Below are 21,901 nucleotides of genomic sequence, written 5' to 3' on the forward strand. Positions count from 1 at the left end.
CTGCACTCCAGCCTGGGCGACAGAGCGAGACTCCGTCTCAAAAAAAAAAAAAAAAAGAGCAGTTCGATTGCACCCACTTCCCCGGGCCCCGCCCAAACCACGGGCAGCCCCGCCCAAACCACGGGCAGCCCCGCCCAAACCACGGGCAGCCCCGCCCAAACCACGGGCAGCCCCGCCCAAACCACGGGCAGCCCCGCCCAAACCACGGGCAGCCCCGCCCAAACCACGGGCAGCCCCGCCCAAACCACGGGCAGCCCCGCCCAAACCACGGGCAGCCCCGCCCAAACCACGGGCAGCCCCGCCCAAGGGCGGAGACTGGGCGGAGCGTCGCACTCTCCTCCACCTCCTTCCGACTCTCGGAGGCCCCCCACCCAGTGCCCGCGGCGCATGTGCCAGGCACACCCCACCCCCAACCGGCCCTGGATTCCACTTCCGTTCCACTATCGCTGCGGGAGCAGCTGCCTTCAGGCCCCGCGCCGCCTCCGGAGTCCATGGCCGGCACGCGCTGGGTACTCGGGGCGCTGCTCCGGGGCTGCGGCTGTAACTGCAGCAGCTGCCGGCGCACCGGCGCCGCCTGCCTGCCCTTCTACTCTGCCGCTGGCTCTATCCCGTCGGGCGTCTCCGGCCGCCGCCGCCTGCTGCTGCTGCTCGGGGCCGCCGCGGCCGCTGCCTCCCAGACGCGTGGCCTCCAGACCGGGCCTGTGCCTCCCGGGAGGCTGGCGGGGCCTCCCCCTGTGGCCACCTCTGCCGCGGCCGCGGCCGCCGCGTCCTACCCTGCCCTCCGTGCCTCTCTGCTGCCGCAGTCGCTGGCGGCGGCGGCGGCCGCGGTCCCGACGCGCAGCTACAGCCAGGTACGTGGGCGCCGCGAGGGACCTGGCGCGAGATCCCTCCCAGGCCGCGTGCACGCGCCCCCGCGCCCCTCCGTCCCTCCGTGTGCGCCTCGCGGGCACGCCCGGGGATCCGCGACACTCGCCGCACACCCGCCCCCGTCCACCCTGTGCTCCTATTGGGCCCTGGAACAAGGGAAGCTCTCCCAGGCGTCGGGTTTTCTGCTTGTTTTGTTCTCGCCTCGAGTCTCTGGTCGGTTGGGCAGTGTAAGTGTGGCTGGGGTGAATGTTGAGGCCTTGTTCCCCGCCTGGCCCATGGTAGGTTTCGTGAGGCTGCTGACGCCCCCACCTCGCATCTTCTTGCTTTCCGCCGGCTGGTTGTGAAGTTGCGAGGCCCGAGCCCGCCGGAGGGTTGGGAGTTTCCGTGCAGCCCGAGCGCTAGGCCTGGGCGGCCCTCGGCGCCTCTCGGTCGGCCGCTGCTGGGAAGGTGCGCGCACACAGTTGCGTGGGCTGGCTTGTAGGGAAGGAGCCTGTCCCCATCGCGCCGTTCCCTCTCCTGTCCCCAGGGAAAGACGAGCTGTCCCGGTTTACTGAAGGTCACCTCTGCAACTCCACTCATACAGAAGGTCTTTTAGGACTGTGTGTCGCTTCGTCTGGGAAAGCAGTTTGGAGATTTAGCTGTTGGGGGGAGGGGGTGAATGGGAGGGAGCGTTGAGGGTTGAGGACACAACTTGGGGTCCCAGGAATGAATTTACAATGTTTTCCTTTCCATTTTTTCTTAATTTTTTTAGAAAAGTCGGTGTGTACTTAGATTGCAAATATTTTGTGCCTTGTAGATGAACCTTTCTCTTCTTGGTACGTGGCATCTGGGAACTGTCTGCACACTTTTTAACTACCCAGCCCCTGATTCCTTAGGTCATATTTATCTTAATTCAATTTGTGCTTCTCCTTTAACTTAGGGAGACTGGGAGGCTAATCAGCATGGCTGCTGTCTGCCAGTGGCTGAGCTAATTGATTTGAATCCTGGCCCAATACTTTACGCTGCCTTTTTCTGTAAAAGCTTGTGATGCTTATGGAATTATGGAAAAATGGGGAAAGTTGTCTACAAAAACCACAACAAAACCATCTCCAATAAACTTTTGTGAGCTAGCTTCTCTCTTTTTTTTTCTATGAAATTGACTGCAGTGATATCTGTAGAGCATCTACTATGTGTTAGACACTGCTTACATTTATTCCTTAAAACTAAACATTAAGCCTTTTTTTTTTTTTTTTTTGGAGACCGAGTCTCGCTCTGTCGCCCAGGCTGAAGTGCAGTGGAATGATCTCGGCTCACTGCAAGCTCCGCCTTCCGGGTTCACGCCATTCTCCTGCCTCAGCCTCCCGAGTAGCTGGGACTACAGGCGCCCGCCACTGCGCCCAGCTAATTTTTTGTATTTTTAGTAGAGACGGGGTTTCACCGTGGTCTCGATCTCCTGACCTCGTGATCCGCCCGCCTCTGCCTCCCAAAGTGCTGGGATTACAGGCGTGAGCCACCGCGCCCGGCCTAACATTAAGCCTTAATGAAAATTATAGATAGGGCTGGGCGCGGCACTTTGGGAGGCTGCGGCGGGTGGATCACCTGAGGTCAGGAGTTCGATAGCAGGCTGACCAACATGGTGAAACTCCGTGTCTACTAAAAAAATGCAAAAAAATTAGCCGGGCGGGGTGGCGGGCGCCTGTAATCCCAGCTACCCGGGAGGCTGAGGCAGGAGAATCGTTTGAACCCGGGGAGGTTGCAGTGAGCCGAGATTGCGCCATTGTACTCTAGTCTGGGCGACAAGAGCGAAACTCCGTCTCAAGAAAAAAGAAAAGAAAAGAAAATGACAGATAGTAGAAAGATATCTCTGTCCTTAGTCCGGTAGAGTGCAAGTCTTTTTTTTTTTTTTTTTTTGAGACGGAGTCTTGCTCTGTTGCCCATGCTGGAGTGAAATGCCGAGATCTCAGCTCACTGAAACCTCTACCTCCCGGGTTCAGGCGATTCTCCTGCCTCAGCCTCCCGAGTAGCTGGGATTACAGGCACACGCCACCACACCCGGCTAATTTTTTGTATTTTTAGTAGAGATGGGGTTTCGCCATGTTGGCCAGGCTGGTCTTGAACTCCTGACCTCGTGATTCGCCCACCTCGGCCTCCCAAGGTGCTGGGATTACAGGCGTGAGCCACCGCACCTGGCCCAGTAGAGTGCAAGTCTTAAAGCCTGAGTTGTCTTCTTAGGTTATGGTTGTAGTGCTTCGTGGATTCTTACTAAATTCCAGTTTTACTTAATCCGATAAAAGAGACTTTACAAGTCTTTAGCCTCACACTGCTGCCGTTGTCTTTAAGATCTTTCCCTTAATCACTTGGTCTGGCATACCAGCTGACAGAGGAATATTCCCAAGGCGTCCTGCTGTCTTGTTGATTTACCCAGTCCTCAGTGTCTTGTATTAACTTATCTTTGCCTACCAAGTGAAGGACACACATTGAGCTCCACACTCAAGGCCCTCTGCTCTATGGTACCAACCTCTTTTGCCAGGTCACCTTCTTTGGCTCCTAATTTAAACAGTTGGAATTAATTGCTGTTTTTCAAATGGGCGTTTGGTCGTACTGCTTCTTTCTCTCGCCTTCAAACTGGAATACCCTATCTTTTATATCCTCATAAAAATTCTATCCTTCCTTCAAGGCCCATCTCATGTCACATCCTGATTCTTCTGTTAGTGCTCTGATTTGAATTCCTGTAGTATTTTGTATCTTATTTATAGCACTCAGTATCTCATCTTGTATGCTTATCGTATTCTAGATAGCTATTTCAGATGAGGGCGGCAAACACTGTGTGTAGGGGCAATCAAATATTTGTCAAATTGTTGGGACCTTTCTTGTGTTGCCTTAACTACACTATTGTTAGCTATAATTTGGGGTTGATGAATTTTAAAACAAACCCTGAATGAAATTTGTGTCCTGCCAAACCTTTAGGATATACCTGCTTATGGCTTTTGGATGTACAATTTAAGCCAAAACAGGATGGGTTAGATTGGTGAAGTTTACTTTTTGCTTCTGAAATAATATCTAGAATGTTAGTTTGTAGAATAAACATTTTCTAAGAATTTTTTTACATTTTTTACCTGTAAATGCAACTCTTTTTACAATTCTTCATTTCCTTTGGAAGGAGTCCAAAACTACTTACCTGGAAGACCTTCCACCACCCCCTGAGTGTGAATTGGCCCCGTCCAAGTTAGAAGAGGAAGTGGATGATGTCTTTCTCATTCGAGCTCAAGGACTGCCCTGGTCATGCACTATGGAAGATGTGCTTAACTTTTTTTCAGGTATATTTTATGTATGTTTTATTTCTTTTTTTTTTTTCCTTATATTGTTTCTCACAAGCAGGAATGTATGTTTTAAGTATGTAATTTTGTCTGAGTAAAAGGTAGTGCTACAAATCCATGTCAGACTACGCTGTCACCTTCCTTTTTGATGGTTGGGAACTGTCTCATTCTGGTTGGTTGCATATACCAAGTGATACCATGTGTGTTGTTTGCGGTATGTAACGAATTGAAAGACTTTGGGCCAGGGGCAGTGGCTCAGGCCTGTAATCAGCACTTTGGGAGGCCAAGGTGGAAGGATGGCTTGAGGCCAGTAGTTCCATACCACACTGGGCAACACTGTGAGACTGTCTCAATTTACATATGTATAAAGACTTTGAATGCAACAAAAGTATTTTAACGTTAAGACTGCATAGTATGGGCCAGGCGCAGTGGCTCACGCCTGTAATCCCAGCACTTTGGGAGGCTGAGGCGGGCGGATCACAAGCTCAGGAGATCGAGACCATCCTGGCTAACATAGTGAAACCCCGTCTCTACTAAAAATACAAAAATTACCCAGGCGTGTAGTCCCAGCTACTTGGGAGGCTGAGGCAGGAGAATGGTGTGAATCCGGGAGGTGGAGCTTGCAGTAAGCTGAGATGGTGCCACTGCATTCCAGCCTGGGCGACAGAGTGAGACTCTGTCTCAAAAAAAAAAAAAATTCCATCATACTATGTAGGTTTTTTTTTTTTTTTTGAGACGGAGTCTCGCTCTGTTGCCAGGCTGGAGTGCAGTGGCATGATCTCGGCTCACTGCAAGCTCCGCCTCCCGGGTTCACACCATTCTCCTGCCTCAGCCTCCCTAGTAGCGACTGCCACCACACCCAGTTAATTTTTTGTATTTTTAGTAGAGCTGGGGTTTCACCGTGTTAGCCAGGATGATCTCAATCTCCTGACCTTGTGATCTGCCTGCCTTGGCTTCCCACAGTGCTGGGATTACAGGCGTGAGCCACCGTGCCCAGCTGGTATGATGGAATATTATGTAGCCATAACAAAGAATGAGATTATGTCCTTTGCAGCAATGTGGGTGGTGCTGGAGACCATTATCCTAAGCAAACTAACATGGAACATTAAACTTAATACTGTATGTTTTCACTTACAAGTGGGAGCTAAACAATGAGAACACATGGACACAAAGAGGGGAACAACAAGACACCAGGGCCAACTTGAGGGTTGGGGAGAAGATTAAAAAATACCTATCGGGGCCAAGTGCAGTGGCTCACGCCTGTAATCCCAGCACTTTGGGAGGCCGAGGTGGGCGGATCACGAGGTCAGGAGATCGAGACCATCCTGGCTAACATGTTGAAACCCCATCTCTCCTAAAAATACAAAAAAAATTAGCCGGGCGTGGTGGCACGCTCCCGTAGTCCCAGCTACCTGGGAGGCTGAGGCAGGAGAATCGCTTGAATCTGGGAGGCGGAGGTTGCAGTGAGCTGAGTTCACACCACTGTACTCCAGCCGTGGTGACAGAGATAGACTCTGTCTCAAAAAGAAAAATAAAACCTATTGGGTACTGTGCTTGCTACCTGGATAACTAAATTATCTGTATACCGAACTCCCATAACACATGGTTTACCTGTGTAGCAGTCCTATACGTGTACTAAATAAAAGTTGAAAAACAAAATTACATGGTTTGAAATTATTTTTCTCTGTGGTATTAATATATACATATCAAAAAGTCAATCCTGTCAGTGGAAATATGGACTTAAGGGTGACTCTTTATGTAATACAGACATTTACAATAGAAGGTCACTTAGTATCAAGGAATAAAGTTCCCTTCATAACATGTTTGGAGGGTTTACATATCTGTGGGATTTTTTTTTTAGTTTCTATATCTGACTATGATTTATTTTTATTAATTTTTTTGAGATGGAGTCTTGCTCTGTCACCCAGGCTGGAGTGCAGTAGTGCAATCTCGGCTCATTGCAACCTCCACCACCCGGGTTCAAGCGATTCTCCTGCCTCAGCCTCCTGAGTTGGTGGGACTGCAGGCACCTATCACCATGCCCGGCTAATTTTTGTATTTTTAGTAGAGACAGGGTTTTGCCATGTTGGCCAGGTTGGTCTCAAACTCCTGACCTCAGGTGATCCACCACCTTGGCCTCCCAAAGGGCTGGGATTACAGGCATGAGCCACCATGCCTGGCTATTTCATTAATTTTTTTAGCTGCTCCTTGTGGAGCAGGAATAAATCCTAGGCAGTATGCCCAGAGTGAGCCTGGTCAAACTTTTTTTTAAAGCCACTTGGCCACTTACATCTTGGACTTACTCCCATTATAAAAAGTATGCAGTATGAAAAGGGGAAAAAGGCTGGGCGTGGTGGCTGATGCCTGTAATCCCAGCACTTTGGGAGACTAAGGTGGGAGGATTACTTAAGCCCAAGAGTTCAAGACCAGCCTGTGCAACAAAATGAGACCGCCTCTCTACAAAAACAAAAAGTTAAACTATGGTAATAAAATTACTCATACAGGAAATATTTTAGAGACCTATGGATATGATTTTAAAGGAAGACACTTATGTATGAATTTAACTATATTGTATTTCCTTAAGTGATTGTAGAAACATTGCAATAGAAATAATGAATTTTGTGTTGGGCCTGTCCTGATTTGCTATTTAATGATCAGGAAGGAGATCATAAGCTTCTGTGCTAAGGTTTGCTTATCTTTTCTACTTGGAAGGTTTTAGAGACTAAATCCTTATTGGTGTTTGGATGACTTCAGTGATGGGGATTTGTGTAAGGAATATGACACTTGTTTCCTGCTTTGTTGTTGGAAAATTGCATTCTTGTGACTTACATAATTGAGCTAAAAGTTTGATTTCTGTTTTCAATTGATTTTGCTCATACACTTTTAGACTGCAGAATCCGCAACGGTGAGAATGGAATACATTTTCTCCTAAACAGAGATGGGAAACGAAGGGGTGATGCCTTAATTGAAATGGAGTCAGAGCAGGATGTGCAGAAAGCCTTAGAGAAGCACCGCATGTACATGGGCCAGCGGTATGTGGAAGGTATGTGAAGTCAGATTATGGCTTTTTGGGATCATTGCATTAGGTTTTATACTTTTCAAGGTAGTTTTTATTTGATCCTTAATAATGAAGTATTTAGATTGTATGAATGCATTCTTTTATAGGATGTGAAAATATAAAGAGATAAAGTTTCTTTTTTTTGTAGGGGGGATGGAATCTCACTCTGTCACCCAGGCTGGAGTGCAGTGGTGCGATTTCAGCTCACTGCAACCTCTGCCTCCTGGGTTCAAGCAATTCTCCTGTCTCAGCCTCCCAAGTAGCTGGGACTACAGGCACATGCCATGATACCCAGCTAATTTTTGTATTTTTATTAGAGATGGGGTTTTACCATATTGGTCAGGCTGGTCTCAAACTCCTGACCTCAGGTAATCTACCCGCCTTGGCCTCCCAAAGTTCTGGGATTATAGGTGTGAGCCAGTGTGCCTGGCCGATGAAGTATCTTACAAGCTGTGAGAATTAAAGAAGTTATGCCCGCATGGTAAATATGCAATAAATGTCATTTGTTATTTTCTCTAGAGAAGCGCATAAAGATTAAAATAGTTATTGAATTCTCAGATAACCCAGCAAGTTGTAATGATTTTTTTTAATGGGTTTGTTCCTTTGTTATGTAAATTTTTCATCCCTGTTGTGTTTTTTCTTCGTAGTATATGAGATAAACAATGAAGATGTGGATGCCTTAATGAAGAGCTTGCAAGTCAAATCTTCGCCTGTGGTAAATGATGGTGTGGTTCGTTTGAGAGGACTTCCTTATAGTTGCAATGAGAAAGACATTGTAGACTTCTTTGCAGGTACTTTGCAGTTGTATTATGCTTGGGAGCTCATATCTTTTTTCCCTTGGTATCTCCTTCTATATCTTAGATGAGCCTGTTTCTGGGCAAAGGCATGCAGTTATATTAGGTTCTTTAGGGGAGAGCTCTTCACTTAAATTTCTAATATTTATAGATTTTGTATGTGTTTTTGTTCTATCAGGCAGATTTTAGGAGGGAAGTCAGATTTCAGAATAATTTCATGAGGGTTTTACTATTGAAGGAAATAACTTCTCATAATAGTCGCTGTATTTGTGTAAGACAACAACAATTTATATAATTTAAAAGTATTTTCTAATTCCTAGAACCATTAGCAGTGAAGTCTGTGATTTCTATTGTTTCCTAGTATATAATTAACAGCAAAAAAAAAAAAAAAAACTGGTGGGGAGAATTGTATGTTTTGGGTGGGCTTCTTGGACCTTACCTATTCTGGAAATTCAAGTATGTAGGTGTTACTGACTTTTGACTGCATAATAATTTTCTTCCTGTCAAGCATGTATTCAGTTTTGGGACTGGCAAAACAGAATAAAAATTTTATTAGTATGTGAATGACGGTGTTAATTCTAAGGATAAAAAAGCCTGCTAGTAGCATTAAAATCTCTTGGTGTCCTAGGACTGAATATAGTTGACATTACTTTTGTGATGGACTATAGAGGGAGGCGAAAAACAGGGGAAGCCTATGTGCAATTTGAAGAACCAGAAATGGCCAACCAAGCCCTGTTGAAACACAGGGAAGAAATTGGTAATCGGTGAGTAAAGCAGATACTAATGATGCAGAAGTGTTACACATCAAGTCATTTTGATGAATGTGCTGTAATATGACTGTAAAGTTATCCAAACATAGAAAAGTAGAGAGAGTAGTGTAGTGAGCCATCAAATGCCCATAATTTAGATTAACAATTTTTTTTCGACTGCTCCTTTTTTTTTTTTTTGAGACAGAGTTTCACTCTTTCTGCCTAGGCTAGAGTGCAATGGCGCGATCTTGGCTCACTGCAACCTCTGCCTCCCTGGTTTAAGCGATTCTCCTGCCTCAGCCTCCCAAGTAGCTGGGATTACAGGCGCCTGCCACCATGCCCGGCTTTTTTTGTATTTTTAGTAGAGACGGGGTTTCACCATGTTGGCCAGGGTGGTCTCGATCTCTCGACCTCGTGATCCGCCCGCCTCGGCCTCCCAAAGTGCTGGGATTACAGGCGTGAGCCACCGCACCCGGCTTGACTGCTCCTTGTGGGGCAGGACTAACCCATAGACAGACTACCTAGAGCAGCTAGATTAACACATTTATATATAAAATGTAACATCTGTTACATTTGCTTCATCTGGGTTTTTTTTAGTATGCATCTTTTAAAAAGATTTTTTTACATAATTTCAATGTTATATGTAACACCGTTAGCAATAGTATATTATCTAATAACAGTTCATAATAGCATTTTCCCAATTATACCAAAAATAGCCTTTTTTTTTTTTGGCAACGGAGTCTCACTCTGCCGCCTAGGCTGGAGTGCGGTGGCGTGATCTTGGCTCACTGCATCCTCTCTCTGCCTCCCAGTTTCATGTGATCCTCCTGCCTCAGCCTCCTGAGTAGCTGGAACTAGAGGCATGCACCACCACGCCCAGCTAAGTTTTGTATTTTTAGTAGAGACAAGGTTTTACCATGTTGGCCAGGCTGATCTAGAACTCCCGGACTCAAGTCATCCACCCACCTCGGCCTCCAAAAGTGCTGGGATTACAGGTGTGACCCAGCACACCGGACAAAAATACAGAATCCAGATAAGGTCTACACACTGCATTTGATTGTTATGTCCATAATTCTCTGTGTGTGTGTGTGTGTTTTTTTTTTTTAAGACACAGGGTCTTATTCTGTCACCCAGGCTGGAGTGCAGTGGCATGATGATAGCTCACTACAGCCTTGAATTCCTGGGCTCAAGCAATCTTCTCGCCTCATCCTCCCAACTAGCTAGAACAATAGGCATGTGCCGCCACACCTGGCTGTGTGTATGTGTGCGTGCGTGTGTGTTTGTAGGTGGGGTCTTGCTGTGTTGCCCTGGCTGGCCTCAAACTCATGGGCTCAAGTGATCGCCCGCTTTGGCCTCCCAAAACGCTAGGATTGCAGGTGTGAGCCACTGCACCTGACCACTGATTCTCTTGAACTAGAGCAAATCCCCCTTACTTATTCTTCCCCCCTTTTTAAAAGCAATTGACTTTTGAAGAAATTAGATCAGTTGTCTTGTACAGTATCTCATGTTGACATCACCTCAGGATGCACATGATGATAAGTGGGTTCATTTGTGTTTTAACTTTAACTTTGGAGGTACAGTTTAAAATGTCAAATGTTAAATCACTGTTTCGTTAATTTTTTTTTATTATTGTTTTCTGGCCTTTTAAATCGGCTCCTTTGAAGTAAACAAAACAGCCATTCCAAAGCCAGTGTTTCAGGATCTACTGATAGAAGTGGTTCAAAGGTTTTTTGGTTTTTTGAGACAGGATCTTGCTCTGTCACCCAGGCTGAAGTGCAGTGCCACAAACACTGCTCATTTCAGCCTTGACCTTCTGGGCTCAAGCAGTCCTGCCACCTCAGCTTTCCTTGTAGCTGGTACCACAGGCATGCATCACCATGCCTGGCTAATTTTAGACAGAGTCTTATTCTGTTACCCTCGCTGGAGTGCAGTTGTGTGATACAGCTCACTGCAGTTGTGGCCTCCTGGGCTCAAGCAATCCTCCCACTTCAGCCTCCCAAGTAGCTGGGACTACAGATACATGCCACCACACCCAGCTAATTTTTGTATTTTTGTAGAGACGGGGTTTTGCATGTTGCCCGAGCTGGTCTCGCACTCCTGAGCTCAAGTGATCCACCTGCCTCAGCCTCCCAAAGTACTGGGATTATAGGTGTGAGCCACTGTACCTGGTCTCCTGGCTAATTAAAAAAAAAAAAAAAAAAACTTTTGTAGAGATGGTGTCTCACTTTGTTGTCCAGGCTCAAAGGTTTTTTTTTTTTTTTAAAGAAGTAGTGCTCATGTAATCTTTATAGATTTGTAAACACAAGCTAGTTTTATAACTCTTAGTTTAGAAGGCCATGTTAAGAAAAAGGAAACTGTGCTGGGCGCGGTGGCCCATGCCTATAATCCCAGCACTTTGGGAGGCCGAAGTGGGAGGATCACTTGAGCCCAGGAGTTCAAGAGCAACTTGGGCAACATGGCAAGAACCCATGTCTACAAAAATAAAAAATACAAAAAATTAGCAGTGTGTGGGCTGGGCATGGTGGCTCATGCCTATAATCCCAGCACTTTGGGAGGCTGAGGCAGGTGGATCACCTGAGGTCTGGAGTTTGAGACCAGCCTGGCCAACATAGTGAAACCCTGTCTCTACTAAAAATACAAAAAATCAGCTGGGCGTGGTGGCGGGCGCCTGTAATTCCAGCTACTCAGGAGGCTGAGGCAGGAGAACTGCTTGAACCCAGGAGGCAGAGGTTGCAGTGAGCCAAGATCGTGCCATTGCACTCCAGCCTGGGCAACAAAAGCGAAACTCTGCTTCAAAAAAAAAAAAAATTAGCAGTGTGTGGTAGCAGGCGGCAGTAGTCCCCAGCTACTCAGGAGGCTGAGGCAGGAGGATCACTTGAGCCTAGGAGGTTTAGGCTGCAGTGAGCCATGTTCACACCACTGCACTCCATCTTGGGTGACAGCAAGAAATCCAAGTTTCAAAAAAAAAAAATTATTCCAGAAGCTTGGGTTTAATAGATAGTCCCCTCCTGTGATAGCAAGTCATAATTGATACTTAGTTCTTGAATTCTCAGCCTTTTAGTGAAGTTCTGTGGAAGTTAGCTCTTCTTTTACTGTGACTTTTAATATCTTATACAGATATGATTAATTTGCACAGAATTGAATTTCAGAGCTTCAAGAGATTGTTAACCAGCAATTTAAAAAACCCTTATGAGATTAATTTTTTCTGTATACACAATTAACTTAAGCATAGTTGTTCTCATGAAGCAAAACAGAGTAGAAAATATTATTAAAATGTATGTGAAGAAAAAGTGTTACCTTGATGCAAAAACTTAGATCAGTGACCTACTCTGTTGTATATTTTCATGGGCTACTATCTGTATGCATTATTAGTTTTCCCTACCTGTTATCTTTTGACACCTGTGTTTCATAAGCTGTTGGAAATATAATGTATACATGTTTATTTTAAATGAGTTCAGTATAAAGTTACTTTGCACCATTTGTGCCTGTTTACTTTTGCTTTGACATAGATACATCGAGATATTTCCAAGCAGAAGGAATGAAGTTCGAACACATGTCGGTTCTTATAAGGGAAAGAAAATCGCATCTTTTCCTACTGCTAAGTATATAACTGAGCCAGAAATGGTCTTTGAAGAACATGAAGTAAATGAGGATATTCAACCCATGACAGCTTTTGAAAGTGAGAAGGAAATAGGTAAGGTCCTGCCTCTTCTTGAGACTCATTGGGTCTATCTTGAATGTTTTGGGTTTTGTGATTTTTTTTTTTTTTTTTTTTTTTTTGAGATGAAGTCTCGCTCTGTTGCCAGGCTGGAGTGCAGTGGTGCGATCTCGGCTGACTGCAGCCTCTACCTCCTGGGTTCAAGTGATTCTCCTGCCTCAGCCTCTTTGAGTAGCTGGGACTACAGGCGCATGCCGCCACGCGCAGCCAATTTTTATATTTTTAGTAGAGATAGGGTTTCGCCACGTTGGCCAGGCTGGTCTGGAACTCTTGACCTCAAGTGAGCCGCAGCCTCCTAAAGTGCTGGGATTACAGGTGTGAGCCAACACACCCGGCCTAAAGATTTAATAGGACTTTACATACTTTGAGTATATGCAGAAAGGCTTAATTATTTTGCTAGGTTTTAAATTTAATCATTTTTATTAACTATATCAAAAGCTGGGTAGTAAAAATGTGATAAAAGGAAGTAAAATGTCAACATTTAAATTAAGATGAGGGAAGATTTGGGTAATGAGCAGGAATATTGACTGAAGTAAGGATTTTTTTTTTTTTGAGACAGAGTTTCACTCTGTTGCCCAGGCTGGAGTGCAGTGGCGCACTCTCGGCTCACTGCAGGTTCCGCCTCCCAGGTTCACGCCATCATCCTGCCTCAGCCTCCTGAGTAGCTGGGACTACAGGCGCCTGCCACTGTGCCTGGCTAATTTTTATATTTTTAGTAGAGATGGGGTTTCCCCGTGTTGGCCAGGCTGGTGTTGAACTACTGACCTCAGGTGATCTGCCGGCCTCTGCTTCCCAAAGTGCTGGGATTACAGGCATGAGCCACTGTGCCCGCCTGAAGTAAGGATTTTTGTTTGCTTCTGGATTTAATTATTTCTTTGATTCCTAACCCAGGGCAACATTTGGAATCTTTTAAGTTTGATAAATACTTTTTAAACTGGTACCCTGGGATTATCTTGTCACTATATATATGTGTATATATATTTTTGTTTTTTGAGACAAAGTCTTGTTCTGTGGCCCATTCTGGAGTGCAGTGGCACAATCATGGCTCACTGCAACCTTGAACTCCTGGGCTCAGGCAGTTCTTCCACCCCAGCCTCCTGAGTAGCTGGAACTATAGGCATGCATCACCATGCCCAGCTAACTTATTTTTCTTTTTATTTTTTGTAGAGACAGTGTCTGGCTGTGTTGCCCAGGCTGGTCTCGAACTCCTGGGCTCAAGTGATTCTCCTGCTTCAGCCTTCCAAAGTGTTGGGATTACAAGTGTGAGCTACCACGCCCAGCCTTTGTTCTTTTTTTTTTTTTTTTTTTTTTTTTCAGTGCCTGTAATCTAGAAAGTCTCTTTTAGGGTTTAATTCATAATCATTTTACCTGCTCTCTGATGTTACAAAAAGGGGTAAGTTCTTAAACTGGTAATGGTCTGAGGCATTCAGTACTTATGGGTGATATTTGTTGAGTGGCAGAAATTTCAGATCATTTTGGCTTTTAATGCTCTTAAGAGGAATTGAGGATTTGGACATAAAAGTCATACCTAATTAGAATCTGTTAATAACCCTTGAAGCTGTTATGTTTTAACAGTGCTTTCTGTTCCACCTCTCAGAATTGCCTAAGGAGGTGCCAGAAAAGCTTCCAGAGGCTGCTGATTTTGGAACTACGTCTTCTCTGCATTTTGTCCACATGAGGGGATTACCTTTCCAAGCCAATGCCCAAGACATTATAAACGTGTGTGGCAGTAAGATATCCAATCTCAATAGATTTGAACAAAAGTTCTAAAATTGAACTTGTATTAATTTGGGGAAGGTAGAGAAGAAAATATAGTATTTCTGCGTTGGATAGTAAGATGGCATCTTCCTGGTTGCAAAGCTTGCTTCTTTTTCTGTAGCTGAAAAGTGTGGCTTGGTATCACTTTTTTTTGTGACAGAGTCTCACTCTGTCGCCCAGGCTGGAGTGCAGTGGAGTGAACTTGGCTCACTGCAACCTCTGCCTCCCGGGTTCAAGCATTTCTTCCGCCTTGGTCTACCGAGTAGCTGGGATTACAGGCAGGCGCCACCATGCCCGGCTAATTTTAGTATTTTCAGTAGAGATGGGGTTTCACCATGTTGGCCAGGCTGGTTTTGATCTCCTGACCTCAAGCGATCCACTGTCCTCGGCCTCCCAAAGTGTTGAGATTACAGGTGTGAGCCACCATGCTCGCTGAGAGCAGATATTTGAAATGTCACTTTGAGTTCTGAGAAAAAGTAAAAAGCCAGAAGACATACTAGATATATAAATATATTACTGCTTAAAAAGATTTCCTAAAAAGAAATGTATCAAGTGTATGAATCAAAGTCTGAAAGAAAGATGAAGAGCCACCAGACTTCTAGGTAGGTTTACATCCATCATGTTCCTCTTGACTGCCTTTGTTTGTCATTTAGTTTTTTGCTCCACTCAAGCCTGTTAGAATCACCATGGAATACAGCTCCAGTGGGAAGGCCACTGGAGAAGCTGATGTGCACTTTGAGACCCATGAGGATGCTGTTGCAGCGATGCTCAAGGATCGGTCCCACGTTCGTAAGTCCTGCCTTTGGCTTTCGTTGTCATTTTTGATGCTTGTCTTTGCTTACAAATATCTTTTTCTGTTTTGGGATTGTAGAATTTTTCCTTGAGAAATTTGTATTCTTTTAGTACTAGTAAATTAAACGTAACAGATAAAACACTATATTATAATTTAAAAAAATTTGTCTGCTAATTATCCTGCAAATTTCTTTCTTTTTTTTTTGTCACCCACGCTGGAGTGCAGCGGTGCCATCTCGGCTCACCGCAGTCTCAGCCTCCTGTGTTCAAGCAATTCTCCTGCCTCAGCCACCTGAGTAGCTGGGATTACAGGTGCCTGGCACTGTGCCTGACTAATTTTTCTATTTTTAGTAGACACAGGTTTAGCCATGTTGGCCAGGCTGGTCTCGAACTCCTGGGTTCAAATGGTCCACCTGCCTCGACCTTCCAAAGTGCCGGGATTACAGGCATGAGCCACCGCATCCAGCCTGTTTGTCCATTTTACATTTTGTTTGTTTGTGGTTGTTTGAGACGGAGTCTTGTCTGTCACCCAGTCTGTAGTGCAGTGGTGTGATCTCAGCTCACTGCAACCTCCGCCTCCTGGGTTCAAGTGATTGTCCTGCCACAGCCTCCCGAGTAGCTGGGACTATAGGCACCCGCCACCACACTGGCTAATTTTTGTATTTTTAGTAGAGATGGGGTTTCGCTACATTGGCCAGGCTGGCTTGAACTCCTTACCTCAGGTGATCCTCCCACTTCGGCTTCCCAAAGTACTGGGATTACAATAGGCGTGAGCCACCGTGTCCGGCCTAAATTTTGTTTTTAATTAGGGAAAGGAAAGGGCAAAGGGTTTGAGTTGCTGTCTGAACTGTGAGAAAAATGGCTGTAATATTTTTCTGCCTTTTCAACTTTTTAAAACTAATCTTTCTCATTATCCTCAGATCATAGGTATATTGAACTGTTCCTGAATTCATGTCCAAAAGGAAAATAAGACTCTAGGGGCTCCAGATAATAAGGTAAATTTAAGAGGTAATACTGTGGGCTGGGTGCAGTGGCTCACACCTGTAATCCCAGCACTTTGGGGAGGCCAAGGTGGGCGGACCACCTGAGGTCAGGAGTTCAAGCCAGCCTGGCCAACATGGTGAAACCCTGTCTCTACTAAAAATACAAAAATTAACCGAGCATGATGGTGGGTGCCTGTAATTCCAGCTACTCAGGAGGCTGAAGCGGGAGAATCACTTGAACCCGGGAGGCAGAGGTTGCAGTGAGCTGAGATTGTGCCACTGCACTCCAGCCTGGGCAACAGAGCGAGACTCAAAAAAAAAAAAAAAAAGATACAACTGTGGAAATTATTTTCTATTGATAAACTAATAATCATTCACTCACTAATTTGTAATATGGTAGAAACCATTCTCTTTTTATTTTTCAAATTTTTTTAGGGACTAGGTCTTGCTCTGTTGCCCAGGCTAGCAGTGGTGCGATCATAGCTCACTGCAGCTTCAGCCTTCTGGGCTTAGGTGATTCTCTCACTTCAGCCTCCCAAGTAGCTGGGACTACAGGTGTGTACTACCATGCCTACCTAATTTTTTAATTTTTTGTAAAGATGGGGTCTCACTATGTTGCCCAGGCTGGCCTTGAACTTCTGGCCTTAAGTGATCCTGCTGCCTTTGCCTCCCAAAGTGTTGGAATTACAAGAGTGAGCCACCCCGCCTGGCACCATTCCTTTTTAATAAAGATCAAACTAATGATAATTGAAGTGTCAACATAAGGAATGAAAATTCTCGCTCTGGCTTCTCAGATGTGGGGGGCAAAAAAAAAAAATTCTGCTGGGAAATAGAATTAATTATGATATTTTTTCATTTTTAAAAAATTTTTATTTATTTATTTATTTATTTATTTTTTGTGAGATGGAGTTTCACTCTTGTTGCCCAGGCTGGAGTGCAATGGCTCGATCTCTGCTCACTGCAACTTCCACCTCCCGGGTTCAAGAGATTCTCCTGCCTCAGCCTCCCAAGTAGCTGGGATTACAGGCGTGCACCACCACGCCCAGCTAATTTTTGTATTTTTAGTAGAGACGGGGTTTCTCCATGTTGGTCATGGCTGGTCTTGAACTCCTGACCTCAGGTGATCCGCCTGCCTCGGCCTCCCAAAGTGCTGGGATTACAGGCGTGAGCCACTGTGTCCGGCCTACTTTTTATTTTTTTTGAGACAGAGTCTTGCTTTGTTGAGCAGACTGGATTGCAGTGATGCAGTCTGGGCTCACTGCAAACTCCGCCTCCTGGGTTCAAGTGATTCTCCTGCCTCAGTCTCCCGAGTAGCTGGGATTGCAGGTGCCCGCCACAATGCCTGGCTAATTTTTTTGTATTTTTAGTAGAGATGAGGTTTCACCATGTTGGCCAGGCTCGTCTTGAACTAACTCCTGGCCTCAAGTGATTTACCTGCCTTGGCTTCCCAAAGTGCTGGGATTACAGGAGTGAGCCACTGCTCCCAGCCATAATTCCTTATGATTTATATGGTAGCTTTGAGCATTATCTCCATATAGAATTTTTATGCATAATTTCCAACATCATGCTGTTTGCCAAAAAATAGCCACCTTTAGTAGCTATAAATCGTAATAGACTGGATATGTGACTTGCATTAGCTTTTTTTCCCCACTTAAATTTAAACATCTTTTCCATTTTCTCAGGTTACTTTTGTTTTTTGTTTTTTTTTTATATGAAATCTCACTCTTTTTGCCCAGGGTGAAGTGCAGTGGCACAATCTCAGCTCACTGCAACCCCTGCCTCCCGGGTTCAAGTGATTCTTCTGCCTCAGCCTCCCAAGTAGCTAGGATTACAGGCATTCTCTACCACATCCAGCTAATTTTTGTATATTTAGTAGAGACGGGGTTTCACCATGTTGGCCAGGCTGGTCTCAAACTCCTGACATCCAGTGATCCGCTAGCCTCAGCCTCCCAAAGTGCTGGGATTACAGGTGTGAGCCACCACGCCCAGCCATTTTCTGTTTTAAGGTATTTTTAAAAGGATACCATGTGAAACCAGAGTGTATCATCCATAAACACAGTTAATGTGCCACTGCTTCCTTTTCCTAAAATGGCATTTTTTTTTTGCCTTAGGAAGTACATAATTTTATAGTGTTAACCTACCCGTGAGATTTGCTTAATACATCTTGATGTTCCTTGCCTCGATTAAATATATGGTGTCTTTTTTTTTTCCCATAAGGTATTGTAAGTATTACTGTTGTATTGCAGTCACTTTTCTACAGGTAATGGCTCATTCTTTTGAGACACTTACCTGTAATGATTTCTTGAAAACACATGGGGCCAGGCATGGTGGGTTACTCCAGTAATCCCATTACTTCAGGAGGCTGAGGCAGGCAGATCACCTGAGGTCAGGAGTTTGAGACCAGCCTGGCCAAAATGGCAAAACCCTGTCTTTCCTAAAAATACAAAAATTAGCTGGGTGTGGTGGTGCATGTGTGTAGTTCCAGCTACTGGGAAGGCTGAGGCAGGAGAATCACTTGAATCTGGGAGGCGGAGGTTGCAGTGACTGAGATGGTGCCACCACTCCACCAGCCTGGATGACAGAACGAAACTCTGTCTCAAAAAAAAAAAAAAAAGGAACAAAAAAACACGGACATTCATTCTATTACTATATCCTATTCTATTGCTTTTTTTTTTTTTTTTGGGAGACGGAGTCTCTCTCTGTCGCCCAGGCTGGAGTGCAGTGGTGTGATCTCCGCTTACTGCAACCTCCGCCCCCCGGGTTCAAGCGATTCTCCTGCCTCAGTCTATCAAGTAGCTGGGGCTACAGGCGTATGCCACCATGCCCGGCTAAGTTTTGTATTTTATTTTTATTTATTTATTTATTTTTTGAGACGGAGTTTCTCTCTTGTTGCCCAGGTTGGAGTGCAATGGCACAGTCTCAGCTCACTGCAACCTCTGCCTCCTGGGTTCAAGTGATTCTCCTGCCCCAGCCTCCCCAGTAGCTGGGATTACAGGCATGCGCCACCACAGCCGGCTAATTTTTTATTTTTGTGGAGACGGGGTTTATGTTGGCCGGGTTGGTCTGGAACTCCTGACCTCAGCTGATCTGCCCGCCTCAACCTCCCAAAGTGCTGGGATTACAGGCGTGAGCCACCGCGCCTGGCCTCTTCTGTTGCTATTTTTGGATATGAAGTCCCACAATTCTTTGGTGTTAAATATTTATAATAGCTAAAATCTATTTAAAATATATTCTGAAACTCAGTTTTTTGTACCAGCCTGTAAACACTAATGCCTGACTAGTTTTCCTCACTTTAACTCGGTTTATCAGATAGCTTGCACTAAATTAGAGAGGAGAAAAATTTGAATTTGCAATTTTAAATGGTATGGGAATGTGTGCCATCCTTTTTCATCTTGAGTAAATGTACAATATTTTTTGTTTTATTTTTAGGGTGAAGCAAGAAGCATTTCATTTGCACATCTTTCTTGGACTTGGGATATACAGTTCCAGTTTATTAGCAGCAACTGCTAGGGAAATGATTTTGGTGTTTTGGGTTAATTGCTTCTAAGAAAAGTTTCATAGTGGACTGTTTAGAAGAAGAAATGAAAGATCCAGTTTGGGATTATGAAATAAACCACAAATTAAAATTTTTGTTTAAACTGTCCAGGATCTGATTTAAAAATATGGTCTTTGTTTTATATGATTAAATGGTTTGTTTTCATAGATGATATGTTACTCATTGTAAAGACCACATATTTTTATTCAGCAGTGTTCTTTAAACGCTTTCATTTAAAAAGTAACTTTTTTTTTTTGCCTGTGAATTGAGTGCTCTGATGTAAAACTTCTCATGGAGTGAAACAGTGATTTATTTTAACCAAACATTCACCAAAGCAAAGAACGGTTTCAGACCTTTGAACTGGTATGGTTTGGCAGAATAGTTTTAAATTTTGCTGTATTTGATTACTTAGAGATAGGAATTTTTAAAAATCAAAACAAAAAATACCACAGCTTAGTGTAAATGACAATTTGGCGGTTTTATGTCTTTAGAAATGTTTTGCCTTTCTAAAGCCTTGTGCTATAGGCGTATAACGGTGGTGCCTATCTACTTAAGGGGGCATTCTAGTCTTAACTTAAAAGTTGTCTAAACTGTCCCTCCCTGGCTTTTTTTGGTTTGGGGTAAACCTAAGGGTGTTTGTTAGTCTCAAAACTGTGAAGTGACATGTCAGAACAGTCCAGACTGGTAAGAAAATTAATGGCTTCACTTGAATTTAAACCAGCTCTAGATAGGAAAAAAATCAGTCTCCTCATTTGCTTTTTTAATGCAGTAGTACATCCCATATTTAAAAACAAGTAGGGGTGCCTGGCTTAAATAAAAATAGTATTTAATGTATAATTGTGTGAAGGGTTTATGGATAAAGCTGTACTTCTGTCACAATGTGGCAGTACTTTCTGCTTTAATATTAAACAGCTTGTTATTTAAATATTGGACAAAATGGCTGGCTTCAACATATAGTCATTAATAAACTAACTTTATGTGCACCTGTGTAGGAGAATCAAAATCCTGTATGCTTTCTTTGCCTTGTTCCTGTTCTCAGGGTGACGACTGCCACCAGGAGATGCAGTTCTAGTTCTTAAAATTAAATTTGCCCAGGTTTCTGACAGGTGATACCTGGAAGAGAGACTATGTCTTCTCTTACTTAATACATAACCATCTTTGATTACCAGCTAAGATGCGAAATCACTGTACTGTAGTCAATAAATGAAGACTTGTTTCAGGCTGAAGATTACCTAAGAGTATTTATTATTGGAGTCTGTGAGTCAACTGAATATATTATTACCTCAAGTCCTGCTATATTAATATAAGTAGTAAGGGTTAATTTTCGTGTGTGTTCTCTAAAATCCTGTGAACATGACTTAACCAGCTTAACATCATCAGTAGTACTGCCTAGATGGAAATGCGTTTTCATATATGGTTGAATATGCCAAGCTATGAGAACTGGTATCTGTAGTTGTACGAACTATTAGAACGTGATCTTTGTTGCTCTTTCACATTTGGTATCTGATTTGCTGTGGAAAAGATCTGTGGGGCCTACTGTGATTGGGTAGTGAGGAATTCATCTGCAATTGATTTAAGCTAATGAGTTTTATTTGCACATCTCTGGAAAAAGAATGCAAGCAAAGCATTAAAATGCTATATGATGGGTAAGGTTGAAAGGATATATCTTCTTGGCACGCTACAGGCTGAGTTTTCTGTACAAAATGTGGCCATTATTGGGAAAATCATTTTATGTATTTGAATGCTCCCTTTTGTTTTTGTTCATGATCTAGGCTAGTACGTAAGTGATTGCTAAGGTGGATGTAGTTATGGGAAAGGAAGAGCAGCACATAATACAGTAAAAGTAATCTTATTTACATGCAAGTGGAAGACGGTACCGTCTCCCCACATTTGAGAAGACTGTTTTGCATCACTCTTTGCTATTGAAGGAAGCAGTGATGGTGAATTTCCTTCTGTTTGGGTTCCTTGTGTCTATAACTTCCTTTGTGGTAAAGCTATCAGGAAGAATAGTGGGAGTGGGGTATATGGTCAGGGTGCTCATATCCTGCTTTAGCCTAGCTGCTTCTTACGGAGTGCAAGGGAGAACTCTGAGAAGCAGTATGTAAATACCAGGGAGCTGATTGCTGAATATTGTGGTCTCATCTGAATATTGTGGTCTCATCTAAATATTGACACCAGGCAATGAAGCAGAAATAGAGTATGTGTCCCTTTATGCGTGGGTAACTGAAGCTTCTGTCATGTGGGAAGGGGGACCAAATCTTCCCTGGGAGGAAGGCTCCAAATTCTCACTACTTCTGTGTTACTTGAAGGGGGAAGCATAAGGAACCCACTTTGAAGGCAACATTGTGTGC

General features: G+C 44.2%; 1 protein-coding gene across 4 annotated transcripts; it reads left to right on the forward strand.

The window, feature by feature from the left end:
• Positions 1 to 255: 255 nt before the first annotated feature.
• Positions 256 to 20,781, forward strand: GRSF1 (G-rich RNA sequence binding factor 1). 4 transcript variants are annotated; one of them, XM_034958683.3, is made up of 10 exons: positions 256 to 851; positions 4,007 to 4,163; positions 7,051 to 7,206; positions 7,869 to 8,012; positions 8,644 to 8,779; positions 12,274 to 12,458; positions 14,080 to 14,201; positions 14,894 to 15,029; positions 15,953 to 16,027; positions 19,445 to 20,781. In XM_034958683.3, the coding sequence occupies exons 1-9, from the start codon at positions 492 to 494 to the stop codon at positions 16,000 to 16,002; spliced, it is 1,446 nt and encodes a 481-aa protein (XP_034814574.2). In that variant the 5' UTR covers positions 256 to 491; the 3' UTR covers positions 16,003 to 16,027; positions 19,445 to 20,781. The 4 variants fall into 4 exon arrangements, with proteins under 4 accessions (XP_034814574.2, XP_008959390.2, XP_008959392.1 ...); XM_008961142.4 differs by having other exon boundaries at positions 341 to 1,094; XM_008961144.4 differs by lacking the exon at positions 256 to 851 and adding an exon at positions 899 to 1,145.
• The last annotated feature ends 1,120 nt before the right edge of the window (positions 20,782 to 21,901 follow it).

Source organism: Pan paniscus, chromosome 3 (genome assembly GCF_029289425.2).
Source record: "Pan paniscus chromosome 3, NHGRI_mPanPan1-v2.0_pri, whole genome shotgun sequence".
NCBI classification, from domain to species: domain Eukaryota; kingdom Metazoa; phylum Chordata; class Mammalia; order Primates; family Hominidae; genus Pan; species Pan paniscus.